Raw genomic sequence first — 23,238 nt, forward strand, 5'->3', positions numbered from 1 at the left:
AATATAATTAAATAATATAAATGTATAGGAATAATGCTTTTTATAATTGTATGTACTATTATACATTCAAAATTTAAATTTAGACCATAATATTCCTAGAATATTTATTTTAATTTCCTTCAATACTTACTAATAATTTTTTATTGTTATTAAATATAATTCTGCAATCTTACAACACAAGAAATTATTTTTTATTTACGCGCAGTGCAAATTTACAAACGCATGGACAGTCTCAATTTACCCGCAATGATAGTTGTAGTTTTACACAAAATTATTTTACAGCATATAATAGAAGAATTATTACGCAATCATAAATAAATCAGTAATGAATAAGGATGCGCGTGCGTTCTGGCTGTGGATAGTATAATTCAGTATTTGAATAATTCAGTATTTTAATCAGAATTAAAAATTTAGAATTAAATATAATTACAACTTTTAATCATTTTCGGAGAGAGAGAGAGAGAGAGCGAGCGGATCTTATAGATGTTTTTTAGCATCAAACTATTAAATTGTTCGTAAATTTATAATTTGTGCTATTATGTATTCCGGCTTCCTTGTAAAGACTTTTTCGCTCGACGAAATTTGCGACGCCCAGTTCGCAAGAGATAGTAAAAATTCACCCCAAATTATTATTAAGCATGAAGGTCCGCTGCAGATCGATGTAGACGATCTTACATCTTTACGTTTTATATTTTAATAAGAATTTGTATTCTCTCTTCATCAAATTTCATCTCTTTAAATGATAAAAAAAATATTTATATGTAGTCGAGACAAAGTGTAACATGAAGTTTGCGACTACGTCAGTGGAAGCGTGGAGGAGATCGAGGAGTGAAGGGAAAGGATAGTAGGGGGCGCTCCGATGTTGCATCCTTTTCGCAAGACACACGAGCGAGAGAGAAAGCATGACAAGACATGCTGCCGGTTAGAGGTGTCCCATAGCTGTCACTCTTGTCACTTGAATGCAGCGAGTGTGAGTGACACGGCTATACATAGGAAAGGACACCGCGATATCTCTATATATTTTTATCATTTAAAGAGATGAAATTTGATGAAGAGAGAATACAAATTCTTATTAAAATATAAAGCGTTAAGATGTAAGATCGTCTACATCGATCTGCAGCGGACCTTCATGCTTAATAATAATTTGGGGTGAATTTTTACTATCTCTTGCGAACTGGGCGTCACAAATTTCGTCGAGCGAAAAAATCTTTACAAGGAAGCCGGAATACATAATATCACAAATTAAATGTACGAACAATTTAATAGTTTGATGCTAAAAAAACATCTATAAGATCCGCTCGCTCTCTCTCTCTCTCTCCGAAAATGATTAAAAGTTGTAATTATATTTAATTCTAAATTTTTAATTCTGATTAAAATACTGAATTATTCAAATACTGAATTATACTATCCACAGACAGAACGCACGCGCATCCTTATTCATTACTGATTTATTTATGATTGCGTAATAATTCTTCTATTATATGCTGCAAAATAATTTTGTGTAAAACTACAACTATCATTGCGGGTAAGTTGAGACTGTCCATGCGTTTGTAAATTTGCACTGCGCGTAAATAAAAAATAATTTCTTGTGTTGTAAGATTGCAGAATTATATTTAATAACAATAAAAAATTATTAGTAAGTATTGAAGGAAATTAAAATAAATATTCTAGGAATATTATGGTCTAAATTTAAATTTTGAATGTATAATAGTACATACAATTATAAAAAGCATTATTCCTATACATTTATATTATTTAATTATATTTATTTTTGTAACTATACCATTGCAGTTATATAATTGTATTTATATTATATTTATAGTATAATTGTAATTATAGTATTTAATTGTACATTTAATTCTGCAATCTTATAACAGAAGAAATTATTTTCGGTTGTCAGCGGTTGTCAGTGCCACACATAACTTAGCTCCGTGAACGTAGGCGAGGGACACCATTCCTGCCTATTAGTGTACACGCATTTATGGCGGTACTGCGTCTTCCTCGCGTACATTGCATTATGTTCATTATTGTTATCACTCGCTTTTCGTGATTCATATTCCTCGAGTATTTTCACTCGTAATATCTCGGGATCCGGCAGTTTATCTCGTGTCTCGATATCGCAGCGAAAATTTCCGAACGACTCCGGCAAACTATACAACAGTAAAATTGCTAACACTTCTTCATTGACTATTAAACCGATCTTCTTTAGCTTTAGCTACTGCCTCGAAAAACTCTGTTAAATGGGTTCGTACGTTATCCTCTTCCTTCAATCGTGACAAAATAATTTTTTTCAAAAGAATTGCTTTTCGCGCCTGTCCCTTCGATTAGAACGTTGATTCTATTTTTAACCAGACTTCTTTTGATGTTTCTAGTCCACGAATCACATTGAGCTCCGAGGTACTTATTGACAGTACAATGTCAGCTTTTGCTTTTGCATCTTTACTTTTCCATTTTGCAATTGCGTCTGAACCGGTTGTCGGTCTCTCTTTTGTACCGTTCAAGTAGGCCCATACGTCGTTTTTCACCAATATGGCCTCCATTTGCATCTTCCACGTGTCGTAATTTTCGGTGGTTAACGGTTCAATCTTCATAATCGTCGACATTCCTCTACGTTGTTGTTTCTTTTATCGTCTTGATCCTATCTCACGATTTCTCTGCTTTCGCCCAATGTCTTTCACATACAACGGTCTTCCCGTATACGCGCCACCGCAGTATCTCACGTCTTCGCGAAATTTTTCATCCGCGACTTCAGTTCGAATTTACGAGTTTTAATGCTCACATTAGCACGCCCTGGGCCCATAACCCGTTAGCAGGTAATAAAGTACATCACATATAACTTACTGAACGTGCAAAACTGTTTATTCAATTTAATATAACGACTATAACGATGAGCACATAATTACATCTGGTTATTCGCGCAACGACATATTGAGCGAGAGAGCGATCGATCTTGGAGTATCGAAATCATAGGCAAACGTATTACCGATAAAGTCGCGATTGACTATTCCCAGTGGAGTCACTTCGCATCTCTAACAATTATATATTTTTGTACAATTATTAAGATTATAATCTTAAAAATGTATATTTATAATAAAAAGTTTTGTTTCTACATTTTGTACAATTATTAGATCAACTTATTATTTTAGAAAAGACAAAAATAATATCTTATGATGTGCGTGAAACAGAAATCTGTAATCTACAAGCAATGTCACTCGGCTGACATGTGATAGCTTCAAGTATCTAGAAGCAGTCGATCTTGGAATCCCCACTGTACGCTCAATTTCACGTAATGATACATGAGGGTTCAAATGAACCATCGCCAGAGTTACGAGGAAACGAGCATTCAGCGCGTAATCATCTACGTTGTAACATCTTGTTCGTCGACAGAGATTCCCTCTCTGAATCCTTATTTCAATTTTACGTATTGCAGTATGACTCGGATGTTGTAGAGGAAATCTTCTTCGGTACAATGCTGCTGCTCTTTTGTAATTATGTCGACATTCTCCTAGGATGAGAAGAATATTCTCTCATTCGACGTGTAATCGGGCATTGTTTTTGCTTGGACAACGGAATTTTAGAAACAAAAAAATTTGAAAATCATTCACAAATGACGTGACGAGTTAAAGAGGAAGTGTCGAGAACAGAAAACTTTATGCTAATTGCTCAAGGACTCATACAAGTTGAGAAAGACACCAGCTGTCAATCGATAAGTCAACTTTCAATGAGATGTATCGAATCCTGCAGTAAATAAGAATAACCAATAGTGTTTAATATTGAGATGGGAAAGTAATAGTGCAATAATCCTCAAACTCTCGAGCCGATTAAAGCAAAGACCATTTATGAATGTTCCACTCTTGGCTTTGAAATAATAATTCGGAACTACCTACTGTTTGACCTTGAAAGTATGTAACCAACAACATGAAGTCTGAAAATTTGTCGATCTTTCCTATTCTACAGTCAAAGTTAATCTCGCCATTGAGAATATTCACATGACCTTAGAAATTGATCCCAAGGAAATTGATCGGCGTGGTACAACTTGAGTAATGGGTATTGTACCTTTCAAGCCTTATAACTCGAAATGTACTTAATGAAAAAATACTTCATTATAGTGTTTTGAAAAGCTCTTGAGGTAAGCTATGAGAATATGCAATGAAACATTGGGGGTTCCATTTAAAAAATTCGAAGTGATCTTGCCCTGACCTTGACAACACTACCCAAGGTCAAATAAATAGTACCGTCTTATGTCCTCCTCGATGTCACAAAACTTTTGTTTGAAACATTTTTCGATTTAACGCAGTGTTTCTGAAATATTTTAGGGGAAACTTTAAAATGGGACATCCTGTATATTAAATAAGAATATATATATTCTTACATATAATATAGTAAATATATCATATATATTGAAAAATATTCTTTATCGCGATCGTACTATCTGCCGTTACCGACCCGTTACTTATTATCGACCCTCTACTTTACCGATAGGCGAATTCGGTCATTGTGTGCGTCACACGGATATACGGAAGGCATATCTGCCGTTGCTTGTACGTGCAAGAGACCGGCCGCTGCTGCTGCCATCTAAGAATAAAAAAACCAACTGTCCCAGTGAGAAATCATTAGGTGAAAAGACGTCGAATCAACGACTTTTCAACCAAAGAGATCGGTTGATATAGACGTCTAAAATTTGGTCGATTAGACGTTTTTGTGTCATTCTAATTAGACCTCTATTAGACGTTTATTTAAACGTCTATTAGCCGTTTATAAGACGTTTAAAGTATGTTTAAAAGACGTTTATTAAAGGCTTATTAAACGTTTATTTCGACTGTCATATACAGGGTGTCCCAGGTTTTAACCGACAAACTGCGGGAGCATATTCTACTAGTGGAAATAAGAAAAAATTCTTATATCGAGTTTGCTTAGAAATGCTTTATTACAAAGTTATAAACCAATATTGAAAAGAAATATGAGATAAGTAACAACGGATTTTTTCACAAAAATAAAAATTATGTACGCAATGATTTAGTGACGCATTTCAAAATGTTGTCCTTGCACATCGATACAAGCTAGACATCGACGTAGTACAGAATTTGTTACAGTACGACATTCCTGAAAATTGTGTTGCATCTCAGTAACTGAATTAGTAATTCGTTGCTTTAAATCTTCAAGCGAGATTACTTCTGTACTGTAAACTTTATTTTTTAAAGTTCCCCATAAATAAAAATCAAAAGGCGTTAAATCGGGCGATCTTGGAGGCCAGAAACCCGGTCCTCCTCGACCAATCCACCTATGAGCATAATGTTCATCTAACCTACACTGTGTGTAGGAGTATTATCAAAACGATTTAAGATTCTTTCCGAGCGTCGTCGGTGTCTTAGAGCTGAACGAACATCATATTCATTCATAGGTCGAAATGAACCCAAATTACGTAATTGCAAATGGGTATTACTAAACACAGAACTATCTGGTACTCTCCTGTTAGGAAATCTACGTTGATACTCTCGTACGGCAGCTCGTGCATTTCCGTCACAGAATCCATACACGAAATGAATATCAGTGTATTCCTCATTTGAAAACACTTTTGGCATTCTGATAGTAATTGCTAGTTCACACGACGAGTGAAATCTAACAGCTACTGTTGTGAAAGTAACAATCATACTGAATCGTTTCAACATAGTGAACATGAATACATGTGAATACACATAACATAAACATCTTCGACCTTCCAAATTCTACACTATGTTCCGTTGTTACTTATCTCATATTTCTTTTCAATATTGGTTTATAACTTTGTAATAAAGCATTTCTAAGCAAACTCGATATAAGAATTTTTTCTTATTTCCACTAGTAGAATATGCTCCCGCAGTTTGTCGGTTAAAACCCGGGACACCCTGTATACACACACGCGCGCGCGCACACACACTGTGCAATAAAAATATCTTAACTCACTTTGTGCACATATTGGGATATATATCCATTTTTCATATGTACATCAATATGTGCATAAATTCATGTGTTAAGGCATCCCTTTGTTGCCGAGTGCAGTACTTTACAAGTTTACATTCTATTTTGTTATATAAGATTCAAGTAAAATAAATAAGGGTAAATATTGACAATAACGGAGACCGCCCCGATGACCTTGACCTTGACATATATTGTCAAGGTAACCCTCCTGATTGACCTTCAAAAGGTTTTAGCCGTCGCCCGTTGTTTATTAAAAAGTTATTAACAAAAGAAATTTAATAATTTTGCACGAATTTTCAGCTGTCCACGCGAAGCAAGGACTTGAGTTTGACATATATTACAAAGGTCACCTTCCCGAATAACCTGCATTAGGTTTCATCCTTCACTCGTTGTTTGTTAAAAAGTTATTAACAAATAAGTGTAATAAATAAAGCATAAGTTTACGATATCATATACGTTTACCAAAGAGTATATTTGATGGAATTTTAGCTTTAAATCAGAAATAAGTTTGGGTTAGGTTATATTTTCCGAAACTGGAGTCCCGGACACATACGTTCGTTTTCAGCCCGCTTCGCGGGATGGCGGGGTGGAGAGGCAAAGTCCCTCCCCCAGCCGGGGCTAGTGTAACAGATTTCACCGTACAGATTTTGATCACCTGGTACACGGCACGGATCCCGGCGGGGGGAGGGGCCCAGCCCCTCCCCCCGCCCTCCCGCGAAGCGGGCTGAAAACGAACGTATGTGTCCGGGGCTCCAATTTCGGAAAATATAACCTAACCAGGTTAGGTTAGGTTAGGTTAGGTTAAAGCAGAGAATACTTTGTATTTAACTGTTTGTGCTTTTGGTTAAAGTGAAGATTTGTACTTATATTAAAAGAAACTATTCTATACTATTCTATTTATGTTTTAATAAAAATCTATTTTTAAAATTAAATCAAATCGACTATTTAAATGAACTCTATCTCTGAAATGGTTCATTTGCGGACCTATTGATTAGAACTTTTTTCTTTGTCATGATTAGTACTATCAGTAGGTAAAATATCAGAACACATTTTTGAACACCCTGTATATTAACGATTCACTGCTTTAAATGACTTTCCTTCCTTTATTCATATACATATTCGTCGTTTATATCTTTCAATATTTAAAATAACTACTATATTTTCGAAATTTCTTTTATTAATAACTCTTTCATAAACAACGATCGACGACGAAAACCTAGGGCGGGTTATTCGAGAAGGTGACCTTTGTAATATATGTCAATATCATATTCTTGCTTCGCGTGGACAGCTAAAAATTCGTGCGAAAGCAATAAACTTTTTTTGTTAATAACTTTTTAATAAGCAACGAGCGACGGCTAAAATCTTTTGAAGGTTACTCAGGAGGGTAACTTCTATAATATATGTCACGGTCAAGATCATCGGGACGGTCTCCGTTATTGTCAATATTTACCATTAATGTAATATTATCTTTCGTTTTCTTTCTCTCTCACATACACATTGTATATGAATAGATAATTAAGTTTTCTTCTCTTTATCAACTGTAACAGAAGTGAAGTTAATTTCTTGTTTCCGATTTAGAGCTTGCTTAAGTCAATTTTGACAAGCTTTCTTAATTTTACTTATGTCACAGTTTTCTTTTTTGTTATACATCACAACGCCTGAAGAGAAAAACAGAGTTACATCAATATTAAGCTAATTTTCATTCAATTTATTACTTGACCATAAAACCATTAGACTCTTTTGTGAACACTAACCGGCGAAAATGGTTAATCAACATTAGTGATCAGACTATTCCTGATAAGGTTGTTGACATTTTGAGCCTGAGTGACAAATTTTCTTTACCGTTTGACGATCATGACAAGAATGACCGCTTGAATTTTACTTTGGACATAATTAAAAACTTTGAGTACAGTGTACGGAACATTTCACAAGACATAGCTAATGTGGCTCGTGACAAAATTTATAATTTTATAAAAAGGACTTTAAATTATAATTATCATATAAATTGCGTTGATAGATATATATTGAGTTCATTTAGGTTGTGTAAGAAGTTTTTAAAGGACAATTGTGACATTATGGTTACTAAAGCTGATAAGGGACAAGTGACGGTAATAATGAATAGATCTAATTATATCAGACAAATGACTGATCTGCTTAACGATACGACTACCTATAGAAAGCTTAAGAATGACCCCTTGAGTCGGCTGATTACACGATTTAATGATCTCTTAAAATCTTGGCGTGTGAATGACTTGGTTGATGAACATACGTATAAACAGTAACATAATACAGTTTTTAACTTGCCTCGTTGTTATGGTTTGCCGAAAGTGCATAAACCGGGTTATCCCTTAAGAGTTATTGTTTCTACTATTGGCACCCCGACTTACGATATTGCTTACTTCCTCCACAAAATTTTAAGCGTTTCAATCTCAAAACCTGCTTCTTACATCCGTGACAGCTGGACCTTCGTAGAGAAAATTAATGGCGTGAGGATTGAACAAAATGAAGTCTTAGTTTCTTTAGATGTGACTTCACTTTTTACTAACATTCCGATTGATCTTGTTATGTTGGCCATAGAAAAACGGTGGCATTTGATTTCGGGTTCGTGTAAATTTAGTTTGGCGCAATTTAAACACGCGGTTGATTTGGTGTTGGGATCCACCAGTTTCACGTTCGAGGGACAGTTTTTTGAACAGATTTTTGGCAGTCCGATAGGCTCTCCGCTATCGCCCATACTGGCGGACATGGTTGTGGAGGATTTAGAGCTTTGTAGTATTCGGGAATTAAAGTTTAATGTGCCTATTTTTTATCATTACGTTGACGATATGTTTACTATTTTACCGGTTGACAAAGTCCAGGATGTCCTCAAGGTATTTAACAATTACCATCCAAGATTGAAATTTACGTGTGAGGTGGAAACTAATTGTATGTTGAATTTTTTAGACACCACTGTTATTAGGGATAAGAATATTTTGAGAACAAACTGGTTTAGAAAACCAACATTTTCGGGACGTTATATCAACTTTCATTCCAGTCATTTTGACGCACATAAGATAGGTGTAGTGAACAGCTTAGTTGTCAGAGCGATACTATTGTCAAACTCACGTTTCCATGAGTCGAATATTAAAATCGTTAAAGACATTTTAGTAAATAATTGTTACCCTTCGTTTTTTGTGAACAAACATGTTAATAAACGAATGAATGATATAAAGTAAAAAAAAAGTATCGTTTAAGTAATGCTGTTGAGAGGGTTGATTACAAAAATTGTCTTAAAGTTCCTTTTGTTAAAAATATCAGTGATAATATGAAAACCTTTTTTGAGGGTTATGGGTTTAATGTTATATTCTCGATTTCAAAAAAGCTAGATTGCATAATTAAAAGGGGAAAAGATTTATTAAAGAATGGGAAAAAATCTGGGTTAGTTTACCGCATTGATTGATTAGACTGAGAGTATTGCTACATAGGACAAACCAAGCGACATTTGGAAAAGCGTGTTAAGGAGCATATTTCTGACATTAAGAAAGATAGTGATAATCAATCTGTTGTTAGCAAGCACAGACTTTGTAAAGGACATGATTTTGACTGGTCTAATGTTAAAATTATTCATCATGAAACACATACAAAGAAAAGGGAAATTGCTGAAATGGTTTACATTAAGAGAGAAGATAACACTATTAACGTACAGAGGGATACGGACAACTTGCCTTCTATATATTACAATATTTTGAAAAATACATAGAATGTACACAGGTGTTTGTGTTTCACTTAGACCAGCCAAATGTTCTGATAAACAGATTCGAAAGCAGAACGATGTGAACTCTTATTGCGTATGGAGGTCGTTCTCGGGGATCGTGCTATTGTGTGCCTCAATTTATTGTCTAATGTTCGATGTCGGTTACTTTCTGGAAGTAAGTTATTTATGTTTATTGCTTTTTTTGATTTGTTTTGGTTTTTTATCAATTTTTTGTATTTGAGTTTCAGAAAGTAGCTTTTATTATTGACAAGAATTATTGACGCACTTGAAAAGGACTGAAATCACAGTCGAAACGTAGTGCAACTTTGTAAATCTTTTTGCCAGTTATGGTCAAGTAATAAATTGAATGAAGATTAACTTACTGGCGTTTCTACTTTGTTTGCTGTATAAAGCTAATTATTATGTAAAACATGATAATCGAAATACATAAAAATAAAAGATATAATAATGTACCTTGTATCAGATTCCACATATGACATTGCTCTAGAGGAAATTTTGTAGAATTTGGGTCAATACCTTTGAAATTTATGTTCTTTGCTAAGCAATTGTACATTAATTTTTTCATTACATTCATTGTTGCCTTGAATTCGTCTCAATCATTGCCATAACAACTCATATATTTTATCTGTAAAGTGTAAAAGCAAAAATATAGAGATGCAAATAAAACAAGAATTTACAAAAAAACTGCAATGAATTGTCACTATAGAGATTAAGTAACTAACTATGGTATTCATAGTCAGGCCTTATATTTAAGACTTCCTTAAGTTTATCTTCAGATACTCTGTGGATCATTTTATTGGCTACAGAACATCTGAAGATGAATTTACGGAGGCCTTAAATATAAGGCCTGCCTATGAATACCATAGAAAGATTGCGTCTGCTGTGGACGCTCAGGCGCTGAAAGTGACATTCTATATTTCTTGCTCATTATACATCGCATATGAGTGTTCAAAGCGAACGAAGCCTAAATAATGCGGAAGAAATTACTGTAAAATAAATAAATATAAAATGCAGAATGAAAAACACAAAAAGCTAAGTGGCAATTGGATGTCTGTAATCAATAATCATTATATAGCAATATAATTTACCATAGTAGACATATTTCCTGGATCCTTCAAGTATTTTTCAAATGTCCAGAAATCATTAACAGACTTTAGAGGTAAAACAGGTAAATTATGTGGTCTGATCACTTCTCTCTCGCGAGGCAAAAGAAAAGCCATCAATTTCATTTGATTTGCTATTGATACGTCGACCTTGCTGCTGATCTCATCAATTCTAAGAGAAATATTGTCAAAATATATCTTGACATTTTGGATAGAACCTCAAAATGTAATAAATTTTGAAAAAAATGGCAGAATAATTAAATATACAGGGTTAAGAAATGTGTATAATAAACATAAATAAATATCATTTTCTTACCAATACTTGTGTTGACAGAAATCTGTTTTTCTGAAGATACAGTCTTTCTTTTTGCACTCTTTTTTACTTTTTATGAAATCAGATTCTGATGTAACAGTATCTGATAAATCAATATCTGAGTTTGATCCTGTAGGAGATAACTTCTCAAATAATGAACTTTTAGGAGAGTTAGAAATAGATAAAGAATATAAATCTTTTTCAGAATTCGCTTGAGGAAATGACTTTCTTTGATTATTTTTATAACTTTGTTTATATGTATTCTGTTTAGATCTCACTTTTTCAATTAATGTAAAATTTTTTTCTTTACATTTCTATATTGAAACTGGTTGTTTTATTATATTTTTAGAATTACAGTCTTTATAAGGCATCTTGACTGAATCAATCGAATTATTAGAATTCAGATTCTCTGAGTGGAACAAAGATTGCTGCTTAACAGAATTCTTGTGCACAGCATCAGGAATTGACTTGAGATTTGTATTTGTATTGGATAATTTTTGACATGTGAGATTCTTGCTTTACAGTATTAAGACCATGTTTTTCGTTTCCATCTGAAGTGGATGAATGAAAAGTATCATACAACTGTTTTCTTTAACTTTCAGAGGATGAAGCTGGTTGGAGATCGATATCTAAGCAATAGAAATTTTGAGTGGCATCCGTTTGGCCACCTTGATATTGACCACGGTCCCGATTGACCACGTTGATATTGACCACGGTCCCGATTGACCACGTTGAGATTGACCACGTTTCGATTGACCACGTTGCGATTGACCACAGTCCCGAATGACCACGGTCTCGATTGACCACAGTCCCGATTGACCACGGTCCCGATTGACCACGGTCCCCATTGACCACGGTCTCCATGCCCACAGTCCCGATTGACCACGTTGATAATGGCCACGGTCCCGATTGACCACACATTGGATATTAGAAACATGCATGTGTTTTATGGGGTGGCCTCTATTTGCACACCGCACGATTGCACACGTAATATTTCACACGTTGTATTGCACACTGTTCTATTGCACACAGCACGATTGTACACCGCACGATCAGACCACCGCACGATTGCACACGCACATTTCACGATTGGACACCGCACTATTAGACACTGCACGATTAGACACCAATTTACAATCGATGGTATTCAATAAGAGCCAGCGCACGTATGTTCAAATAGGTCTGTTTTTGACTTCATGACATTGAACCTATGTGGAATCGTACCGATGACTTGACAGTGTTTGCGCGGGGCGGGTAATGCAAGTGGAAGGGCTTCGCCTTCGACGAAGCACTTTCCACCTGCACCCCCGCCGAAAAAAAATATAAACAAACTTCAGGAGGCCTATCCCGCCCGCGGTGGACCTCGATTGGCGTGGAATGTTCAAGGCACGGACCTCGTTGAACCTATGCGGAATCATTTACTGATCATTAAAAATTTTTCGTTTATACAGTTTTATTAAACAATCGTGCAGTGTCTAATAGTGCGGTGTCCAATCGTACAATGTGCGTGTGCAATCGTGCGGTGTACTATCGTGCTGTGTGCAATAGAACAGTGTGCAATACAACGTGTGCAATATTACGTGTGCAATCGTGCGGTGTGCAATCGTTCCATGTGCAAACGGGATACGCCCGTTCTGATTTCTAATTTCCAATGTGTGGTCAATCGGGACCGTGGCTAATATCAACGTGGTCAATCGGGACCGTGGTCAATCGGGACTGTGGTCAATCGGAACGTGGTCAATCGGAACGTGGTCACTTTCAACGTGGTCAATCGGGACTGTGGTCAATATCAACGTGGCCAAACGGAACGCTCCCAAATTTCACCGTTTAAAAAAGTGAAGTTATGCACTCTTTACTTTAACTGAACCTTCAACTCTGAAAAGAGTACCATATTCCATTCTAGTCTACCCACGGAGAAATATCAAAACGGCCCAGTACTGAGACTGTACCGTTTGCCATCGTGGCAGTACTGATATTGGTTTCAAAAGAGAAGGAGAAGAAAAGAGTACTGGATCGGTTTTCCGGATGGTTATTTGTAAGGTGATAACGCAAATGTTTCTTGCGAGAACGTCACGCCTGGCCTGGCCATCTATCGGTCGCTTGGTGAATCAGAGGCAGGAATCACACACACACTTATGTTGATTTTTGTCTCTTGTTCCATAATCGAGTACATTGAAACGTATGATGTAAAAATAATTAATACTCGCAAATTAAGTAGAAATTACTATTTTTTTCTATATTAATTATATAATTTCGAATCAATTTAATAAAACACATTTTTCGTTTCTATGGAAACGTAAAAAATACGTTTTTAAAATTTAGGTCTAAAAACGGTTTCTATTTAAACCGTTTCTTAAATGGTACTTTATGTTTCTTAGACATTAAATACGTCTAAGGAACATATATTAGGCTAACATGTGCCTGGGATATGGTAAGGTCAAAGTTATTAAATGAGGTTTCTTCTATCGAAACTGTGACCGGAATATTGAGAAATTAATTATTAATTATTATATAGATATGTAATGTAATAAACGAACTCAAGAGCAATTTGTGATCAAGTTCGTGAGTTTTTAAAGAAATTGCTTGTAATGGTAATACATATAGTTGTTCTCTTTTTGTTTTATTTATTTTTATATGTTTTCTTTTTATGTATTTTTTATATGTGCTTTTCTTAGATATAAGTCTCAAAAAAACATTAAAAATTTTTCACAATTTTTATCTTTCATACTTATCCATTTTAGTGCATGCAACTACTGTAATACATCAAGAACTACTTCAGGAATTAATTCATCATGTGAATGCGTCATTGCTGATGGAATCGAAAAAACAATATTTACCATTAACCGTATGATTCCAGGTCCAAGTATCCAAGTATGTATTATAAACTTAAAGCAAAATTCTTTTCCTTAATAACATTTACTATCTATAAATGACGCATATTGTTATATCTTTTTTGATAATATTTAAATAGTTCTTATTATTGTTATTTAATATTATTCTGTTGAAATTATAAATAAATATATCAAATTATACAACAATACAACGCGTATGACATATACACAATTATAATTGCAAAGCAGCATAGCAAAAAATCTTGAATTTTATATAAGTTTCTTGAACGTTGCTATTGCTACGTCCAGAGCTCCGTGAGCTCGAAGGAAGGGCGCAACAGAGCGTCTCTCATACCTTGTTGCACTTAGGCCCCAAAGTACGAGTCGGACTGACCACTGTGTTCCGGTTTAAAGGTCAACGACCACGGGGGTCGATCTTACCCTAAACCCAAAACGGTCTGCCCGTAGGTCCCTTTTTAGGTCAAGGAACTGAATCCCTTTTACCTGGGATAGGACCGGTACGACCTGCTGAAAATGGAGATGAGAAGAGGGAACTCAAATAGTTTAGTACACCTTTATTTTTGTTAATTTATTTAAAAAAACATTATACAGTGCGTAGCAAAAGTTCTGGAACGGTTAATTATCTTAGAAAATATTGATGTATTGAAAAAAAAATATTTCAGACAAAAGTTGTTTGGTTTGACGGGGGGCATAAGGTGATGCCATTGGTTTGACCTTGAGTGAACGTGTCAAGGACATGTGAAGGTTAACTTTGTTTGTTTTTAATTGAAACCCCAACTTTTTATTGCAGATTCTGATTCTCCATCGAAAAGTAAGTAACTTTTGTTTGAAACATTTTTTTAAAACGCCCTTCTTATCCCGAAAACTCAGGTTCAACCTTTGGCGGACCAATGATAATGTTGCGTCCGAGCGGACTCCGGACGTCTCGCGCGCACACGCTCGCTGTCACTCGCGCACTCTCAAGAATATAACTCTCGCGTACATAAAAGAACAGAAACTTTATTACTAAGAGCTCGTACAATTCATTAGAGTCGAACGATTCAGATTGATTCGAAACACGTCTGGCTGTCACCAAAGCAGAGCTTCATCTCTTCACTTGTCTTGTTATTTCGTTACTCGGAGACCGAACCGTCTTCTATCATATCAATCTCTTGAAGCTGTTCTGTATACCGGATGCCACGCTCGACACGGACCGCACACCGGATGTCACGCTCGGCACAGGCGCAACACTACCCTCCCTCTCCAAGATTGTCGTCCTGACAATCCAGGAAGGATAGCTTCGAACGAAGAGCTTCCTGGGACGATTTCCTTGTCCTACCCCGAACTGCTGTCCGGGTTACCAGACACGTCCCACGCTATCGCTCCTCATGGCCTCTGGGACCTATCCGACGTCCTCTAGGAGGCAACCATCCTCCAAGACGCCAGTTCCGCCATGCCACCTTCTTGCCGCCCTCTCTTCCTGAGGCCTTGCGTGCTTCTCTCTTGCTTCTCTTCCCTTGAGGACTTGAGAGCTTGGTTTTTCGCTTTTCGGACAGGGAGGGGAATAACTCCGTGGCCCCTTTATCCTCTTAAGAGGACCCCTAAGTCCCCGCCTTGGCATTCGCCCTTCGGCCCGCGGGAAAACCACGGCCAAAAACCGCGAGCAAGACGGCCTAACAGACGGCTTTAATTCACCTTCGGGCTTCGCTGTTTCATTCACCCCGGTTCGGTCCCCACGACGTCAAACCTTCCTGCTCTGCTACCCACCGATTCCTCCTTCCGCACGAACATTCCTACAACGGAGAAGAAAAACCGCAGGAAATTTCCCTTATATTAAAATAAGTTCTAGTTCTCTCCCTCTTTCTTTCCTCCGGGCTCGGACCCACAACACTTAATTTCCTCGTCTCTCATGAAATGGAGCGATCCTATTGACATGGATGATTTTATTCCGATGCCTTGGCGATTTTCTAATACAATACACATCACTTAATTTCCTAAGCACCTCATAGGGCCCCTCCCAGAGACTCTGCAACTTAGGGGTCCTCCTCTTCATCCGTCGAGGATTAAAAAACCACACCTTCTGCCCTGGCTCGAAAAAGATCTGTCTCGATCGACGATCATACCAAGACTTGACATTCTTGGACCTAACTTCGAACCGACATCTAGCAACTTGATGAATCTGATCCAGCTTCTCCCTCAATTGCAATACGTAATTCCTCGTCTCGACAGCTTCTCCACATGGAGGACGACCACGAAGAAGATCTAAGGGCAATCGAAGATCCTGTCCCATGTACATTTTCGCGGGAGTAGTTCCAGTAGTTTCATGCTTCGAGGAACGGAACGCCAACAGAAACATTAGTACCCAACGATCCCAGTCTTTCTGATTTTTCTCGACAAATTTGGTTAGATAATTAAAAATTGCATGATGTTGTCGTTCGACTTGCCCATCAGACTGCGGATGAAGAGGCGTGGTACGAGTCTTCCTTATCTCTAACAGTGACGTCAATGCCTGAAACAACTGAGATTCAAAATTTTTGCCCTGATCAGTGTGTAATTCTAACGGGACACCATGCCTAGAAAAGACATAATTTACCAACGCCTCCGCGACCGTAGAAGCTCTCTTATTCCTCAACGGAATGGTTTCCGGCCACTTAGTGAAACAATCGACCACTACTAATAAATATCTGCTTCCTGCATAGGACATAGGAAGAGGACCCAAAATATCTACCTGTATCCTCTCAAAAGGAGCACCAACGTTATAAACTTGCAAGGGAGATTTCCCCTTTTCAGAAAGACCCTTCTTCGCTATGCAAATTGCGCACGTAGCACACCATTTCTCTACATCACCTTTACAGGTGGCCCAATAATAACATTTTCGAACCTTGGCTAATGTCTTGTTCACCCCGAAGTGATCACCGGATGACGAATCATGGGCCTCCTTCAAAATCTCCTCGATTTTCTTCGTAGGAACTATCATCTGAAGAACATTGGATTTCAAATTCGGAGACTCCCACTTCTTGTAAAGAACACCGTCCACAACGGTAAGGGCTTTCCACTGGGACCAGTAAATCTTAGCCGGGATTCCCTGAGGGGCAATAGCCTGCCATTCCGGGCGTACTCCACTCTCCTTCGATCGCAGAAACATCAAAATGATCGGATCCTGCAGTTGCGCCGACCGCCACTCTTCAAGCCTATCTTCACCTAGAACAATCCGTCCCACGCTTCCTTCTAGAGCAGCAACCTCCTTCAACTCTACTTTAGCACAGTAGCGACATGTTATCTCCGAGAACAGGCGCCTCGAAAGCCCGTCCGCATTGCCATGAGACTTCCCACTTCGATAACAGATCTCGAAGTCATATTGTTGAAGGCGCTCAAGCCATCTTGCCAGCTGCCTCTCCAAATTCTTAAAGGACATCAACCAGCGTAAAGAAACATGATCGGTCCTAACCATGAATCTTCGTCCCAATAGGTAGTGATGAAAAGATTTAATAGCTTCGACCACCGTCAAGAGTTCTCGTCGGGTCACAATAATTTCTTTCAGACTTGCTGTACAGGGTGGGAAAAAATTATTGGTCAAGCTTTAGCCAGTCGATTCTACTCGTCGAGATCGCCAACATTGCATCATAAACATGGTGCCGCAAAATTAACTTTCAAGGTTATTTTCAATGTCAAATTTTTTTATTGGCTTAGTCGATTCTACTCGTCGAGCTGAACAAAAGTCTCAAAGGGACTATATGCCGGAAATCAATATTTCATAGAGAAATCTTCGTTTGAAGTTTTTTTGCCTGAAATTTCAAAAAAATCGATTTTTATGAAGTCAGAAAATAAATCTGATGCTTATAAAGTTCATAAAATCATGTTCTGCATATTCTGATCATGATTAGCGAAAATCACCCCCCAAAAATGACCCTGAAAAATTCGTTTTCAAGGTCAAAAATCTGCTTAATCTACACTTAGCGCTACCCAGGAACAACGACGCGGACGTGGTAGATTTCTGTTCCTTTCGGGGTGACTTGATTACAGTGAGTTCCCCTCGCCTCTCACCTCGGGGTGACTTGATTACAGTGAGTTCCCCTTGCCTCTCACTTTATCGTCGTCGACGCTACATACGAACAAACAGAACTGACCCATCGGCCCCAATAGCTCTGAGCAGTTGTGCTTGTCTGCCAGCTTCAATGTGACCACCACCGTTATCAATGCAAGCTTGAAGTCTCTCCACTAAATTATCTCGCACTCTACGGAGCACAGCTCGATTTCGTGCTAAAGTAGCAACCGCCTCTTCAATGCGATCTCGTAAATCCTGAGCTGTCCTTAAAGCCCTGCTTGACCCATAAACAATGGCTTTCAGAGCTCCCCAGAAATAAAAGTCCAGAGGGTTCCGGTCAGGTGAACGGGCGGGCCATAAGTGTGGCGTAGGATTACGACCGATCCATCGAGTTCCAAAAACTCGTTGTAAAAAAGCGCGGACTTGTCTGTCGAAATGCGGTGGAGCACCGTCATGCATAAAACAAATTCGATTACTGGCATTCCTCGGAACCATACGTCGCAGTCGATTCAGGAGAGTATGACGTAGAAACCGCAAATACTCAACGCTTGACAATCGGTTTGAGAGAAACACAGGAGCAATATAATCATTCCCAAGTATCTCTGCCCAAACATTGACTGAAAAACGGCCCTGCTGAACTCTTTGGACCATTGCGTGTGGATTGCGTCTGCGCCAGATGCGAACATTTTGCCGGTTCAAAATGGAAGTGCTGGAAAAACTGGATTCATCAGTGAACACTATATTTTTCAGAAAGTGCCGATATCTTCGGATCTTGCGAAGCATCCACCGACAAAAACGAAGACTAGCTGTGCGATCACCAGATCGTAACTCATGCACTACCTGCACTTTGTAGGGTCGTAGGCCTTCCTCACGGAGAATGCGCAAGACTGTTTTATGATCAACCCCTACTCGCGCGCCTATGCGTCGTGATCCCATGACAGGATAAGTTCGAGCTAGAGCAATCACACGTTCCTCAATTCTCTAAGACACACGAGGACGACCTGCCCTACGGTGGCCAGCACCTGCAAAATTCATTTGCTCCTGATCATGTAATCGTTCATCGAGTCGTTGAAATTCTTGACGATCAGGCACGGACCCTGGACGTAATGGTCTGCCATTAGCTTGGCGTCGCAACCAACTAGCATAAAGAGCTCGTGCTCGTGTGTAATTACCATGAGCACGATCAATTGCTCGAAGCATTAGACGTTGGTCACGCCCATTCCGAAGCGCCCGATCACGACCACCACGGCCACCACGTCGAGGCATGCTACAGCAACGTTATTCTTAAAAAAAATTTGGTAAAAAATTTAAACAATTTTTTTTTAATTTTACACTGAAAATTGATTCAAAATCAGCGGCGGTCTTCTAATAATCACGAAAAAGGTCTTGGTATGGATGGAAAGCTTCTTAAGCACAAGTAACGAATGTCTTATGGAGCGATATATTATTCCTCTCCGAGGCAAATGACCGTTGCTTTAAGGAACCAACAGCCGTTGAAATGTTACTGGGTACCAAGATACCCCGAAGGGAACAAAAATCTACCACGCCCACTTCGTTGTTCCTGGGTAGCGTTAAGAGTAGATTAAGCAGATTTTACATTCATCACAATTAATTTTACGAAATTTTTTGGCTTCTAAAAACTTCAAACGAAGATTTCTCTATGAAATATTGATTTCCGGCATATGGTCCCTTTGAGACTTTTGTTCAGCTCGACGAGTAGAATCGACTAAGCCAATAAAAAATTTGACATTGAAAATAACCTTGAAAGTTAATTTTGCGGCACCATGTTTATGATGCAATGTTGGCGATCTCGACGAGTAGAATCGACTGGCTAAAGCTTGACCAATAATTTTTCCCCACCCTGTACTTAAGATGGTCTTAAATCAGAATCAACAATGAATATCGGCCAAAGAGTAATAAAGTAATAGATTTTCTGGTTTGCATAAATACCCATTGTAGTTGGCGCAATTTGTTCATATCATTAGTTTTGTAGTCTTTTTTTGAAATAACTTCAGGCGCGTATACTTAACGCTTTTTTTGTACCTTTTTAAAAAAGGTAATTTTGTTGTGATGTAAAATACAACATACAGTAATTATTTGAACTTAAATTGGAGATCTTGATATTCGTCAAAAAGTTTAAACGTCGAAAGCGTCTTTTCAATACACCAAAAGCCTTTTCTACTGCCATGCGCGTAGACGAATGTATAAAATTAAATTCAATTTATTGTGCTGTGAGTCGACCATTATTCTTAAGGCTGCTTTAGCCTCGTCGCGGCCATCTTTGTTGATGACGTCAGAGGCGAGAAAATCATGCACATTTACGTTGCGAGATTTATGGAAATAAAAACACATATGCACAAGGTGACACTCGTAATGAATTCAGCATACTTGTAAAAATATCCGGACGATAAGCCTGAAACTCAACAATCAATACGTAGCCTCAAAATCAGCCTGGAAATTGGGCTTATTTTGACAGAAAAGATGCAAACTGACAGCTGGTGCATGCAGTGAATATGAAGTCTTACATATGATGTCACACTCTAATCATATCGCCTGGATATTTTTGTGATATTGCTTCACACACTACATGTCACCGTAATGCACAACAATAAATATTAACAGAATAAAACGCAGCGTAAAATTGACGTGCTGCACTGACATTTTCTACGTCTATTAGTTCATCGCTTTCCCCCGTGAGGCGCTGCACGAGTTTGGGTTCTATTCTGTGCTAAGTAAGATTGAAAGATTGTTCGTCTTTGTCTAACCTACGGCTTCAGTATAGAACAGAATCGGTCGATCAAGCACGAAACAAAACCGCTAATCGCTTTTACCAACGAACTACCGCAGCAGCACTTTCAATTCGGAGTTCTCGGTTCCGGGTCTAGCAGCCTTAAATGGTGGTACTATCCAATATAAAGATGGATAAGCAGAATCACCCAATATAAATGTTCTATTTGGGAATATTCTATCCTTATTATTTTCTGATTCTCAATAAAGACTTGATCGCCGTAAAACTCTAGCATCATGGAGTGATCCAGGTTCCTCACAATAAATATTTGTGAATCGCATATCGGACGTAACAACTGCTTGTAATATTATTGAGTAATTTTTTTTCCTATTACAATAATCAGCGGCGTTTTCTTTTGGCTGTAGAATGATGATATAGGTGCTATCGATTGCTCCTATACAATTTGAAATTCCTCTCTTATTTTGAAAGCCTTGAGCAACTGCAATTATTGATTCTCCTTCTGGCCACTTGATTATATCATCTACTTTGGTTTGAATCCAAGTAATCTCTCGCCGGATCACTCGAAATATTGATGATAAGGATACGTTAAATCTGTCAGATAAAGTACGGTATGGTTCACTGTTACTCAGAAACCATAATGTAATAAGTAAACTCCATTCTGTGGTTATCTTTGGTCGTCCAAATGAATGTGCTGGCAGAATTCCACTTTCTGTAAGTTCATCTGTAAATTCAAATACAAAAAGGATAAAGAAAATTTATAAAATAAAAGAAATGAAAATAATAGTAGTGAAAATTAAATAATCAACTATTTCAGAATTATACAAAATTGCAAGCAAATTTCATAAATATCAAAGAGTAAGCCCTGTTCTATAAAGAGTAAGCCCTGTTCTATAAATTACATTTGTATATGAATTTTGACGAATGTGAAATAATTGTATAATTGAACGTAAAATGAAACTGTAGAGTATTAAGTTGGCAAGCGTGTGCATAGATGGCGTAGTGGCGTAACGCCGGAAGAACCTAACAAAAAGGCGCGCGAGTAGACATTCATTCCCGCCGCAACAGACTGACAATGTAAGGTCAGCAAGAGACCACGCGAGAATTGTAACGACCTATTGTATTAATATATTATTCAGTAAGTACAGTTATTTCTTAACCGAGTGAATATATTACAGAAACAATCATAGAATTTTATCTTTATCTTACGTAGGATAAAAGATATGTCATTCATTAATTTTTCATCAATTCGTATTCTACAACTAACTGTACAATTACTTTATCTATCATATCAGGAAAGATAGCTCAATAAAATATTATAAATGTTAATATCAGGAGATATGAGCAATGCCGGATGTAAGTGCAGTTGTATTTTTATTCTTCCAAATCCGTACAGACGTTTCGGTCAACACATTTGACCTTCTTCAGTGTATTCTTAAACAATATATAATAATATTATGACAGCAAACGAATATATATAAATCAAGATAAAGAACATCACATAACAAGATTAATCGTACATTCAGATGGTGGACTTCCCAGTGACAATAGACAAATCATCCGCGTCGAGATTACACTGTCGCACAAAAATTCAGTAAGTAGATAGAACAGATAGACAGTGCAACGCACATAGCGCAGATCGTCAAATACATACTAAAATGATACAGGAATAAACGTCTAGTCGCGTCGACTTTCAGATTACGAGTAAGAGAGGCGAGACAAACAACCGGCACAAACAGCTATCGCACGTAAAAACAAACTAAATTCAGAAAAGTCAGGTCAAAGTGAGCTTATTTAAAATAGGCAGATAATCTTCAGAGAGGAGTTCAGTATCATTTTGCAGATTCAGAGGATGTAGTTGTCTTTTTATGTTAATCATTTCAGAAACCAGTCTCCGTTTTAACGATCCCTCTTCGTCCAAAATCCTAAACATCGTTCCAATCGAAGTCGTGTCCGAGTTCTAACCGGTGTTTCGAAATAACCGATGGGGAACCGGATTTTTTATTTATGTCCTTCTGTGTTCGCTGATTCTGGTACGAAGTCGTCTCTTTGTCTGTCCTATATATGACGCCTCACAGTCACAACAAGAAATTTTGTAGACCACGTTACAATGTGTCATTCTGTCCATGGGATCCTTTTTCACTATTATAAACTTACTCAATGCATTCATACAGTTATAAGCTACATTGACTCCAAATTTATCTATCATATTAATTCATGAAATATGTAACAACGGATCATTAACATTTTGAAAATAACATTTTTGAAAACGAGAAAACATAATGTATTGTAATAAGTAATAATTATACCAATTAATGTTGTGGCAATATTACGATGTATTCTGATTGTAAGATGCTCTTCGAATTCTGCATCTGTCCAGCTATGTACAACTTCGACGTAATTTTCAACTCGATGTCTTTTATGACCAAATAGCAGTCTTTGTAGGATTGGAAACAGAATGTCATGATCATATTCATCATCATCTGTT

General features: G+C 37.4%; 1 protein-coding gene across 1 annotated transcript in view; it reads left to right on the top strand.

Moving 5' to 3' along the window:
* LOC105285968 (laccase-3) overlaps positions 1–23,238 on the top strand; it is a 312,136-nt gene that overhangs the window by 80,373 nt on the left and 208,525 nt on the right. The window contains exon 3 of the mRNA XM_026973661.1: positions 13,870–13,999. Within this exon, the coding sequence (XP_026829462.1) occupies positions 13,870–13,999 (130 nt within the window). The remainder of the gene's footprint in view (positions 1–13,869; positions 14,000–23,238) is intronic.

This window comes from Ooceraea biroi, chromosome 11 (assembly GCF_003672135.1).
Source record: "Ooceraea biroi isolate clonal line C1 chromosome 11, Obir_v5.4, whole genome shotgun sequence".
Classification (NCBI taxonomy): domain Eukaryota; kingdom Metazoa; phylum Arthropoda; class Insecta; order Hymenoptera; family Formicidae; genus Ooceraea; species Ooceraea biroi.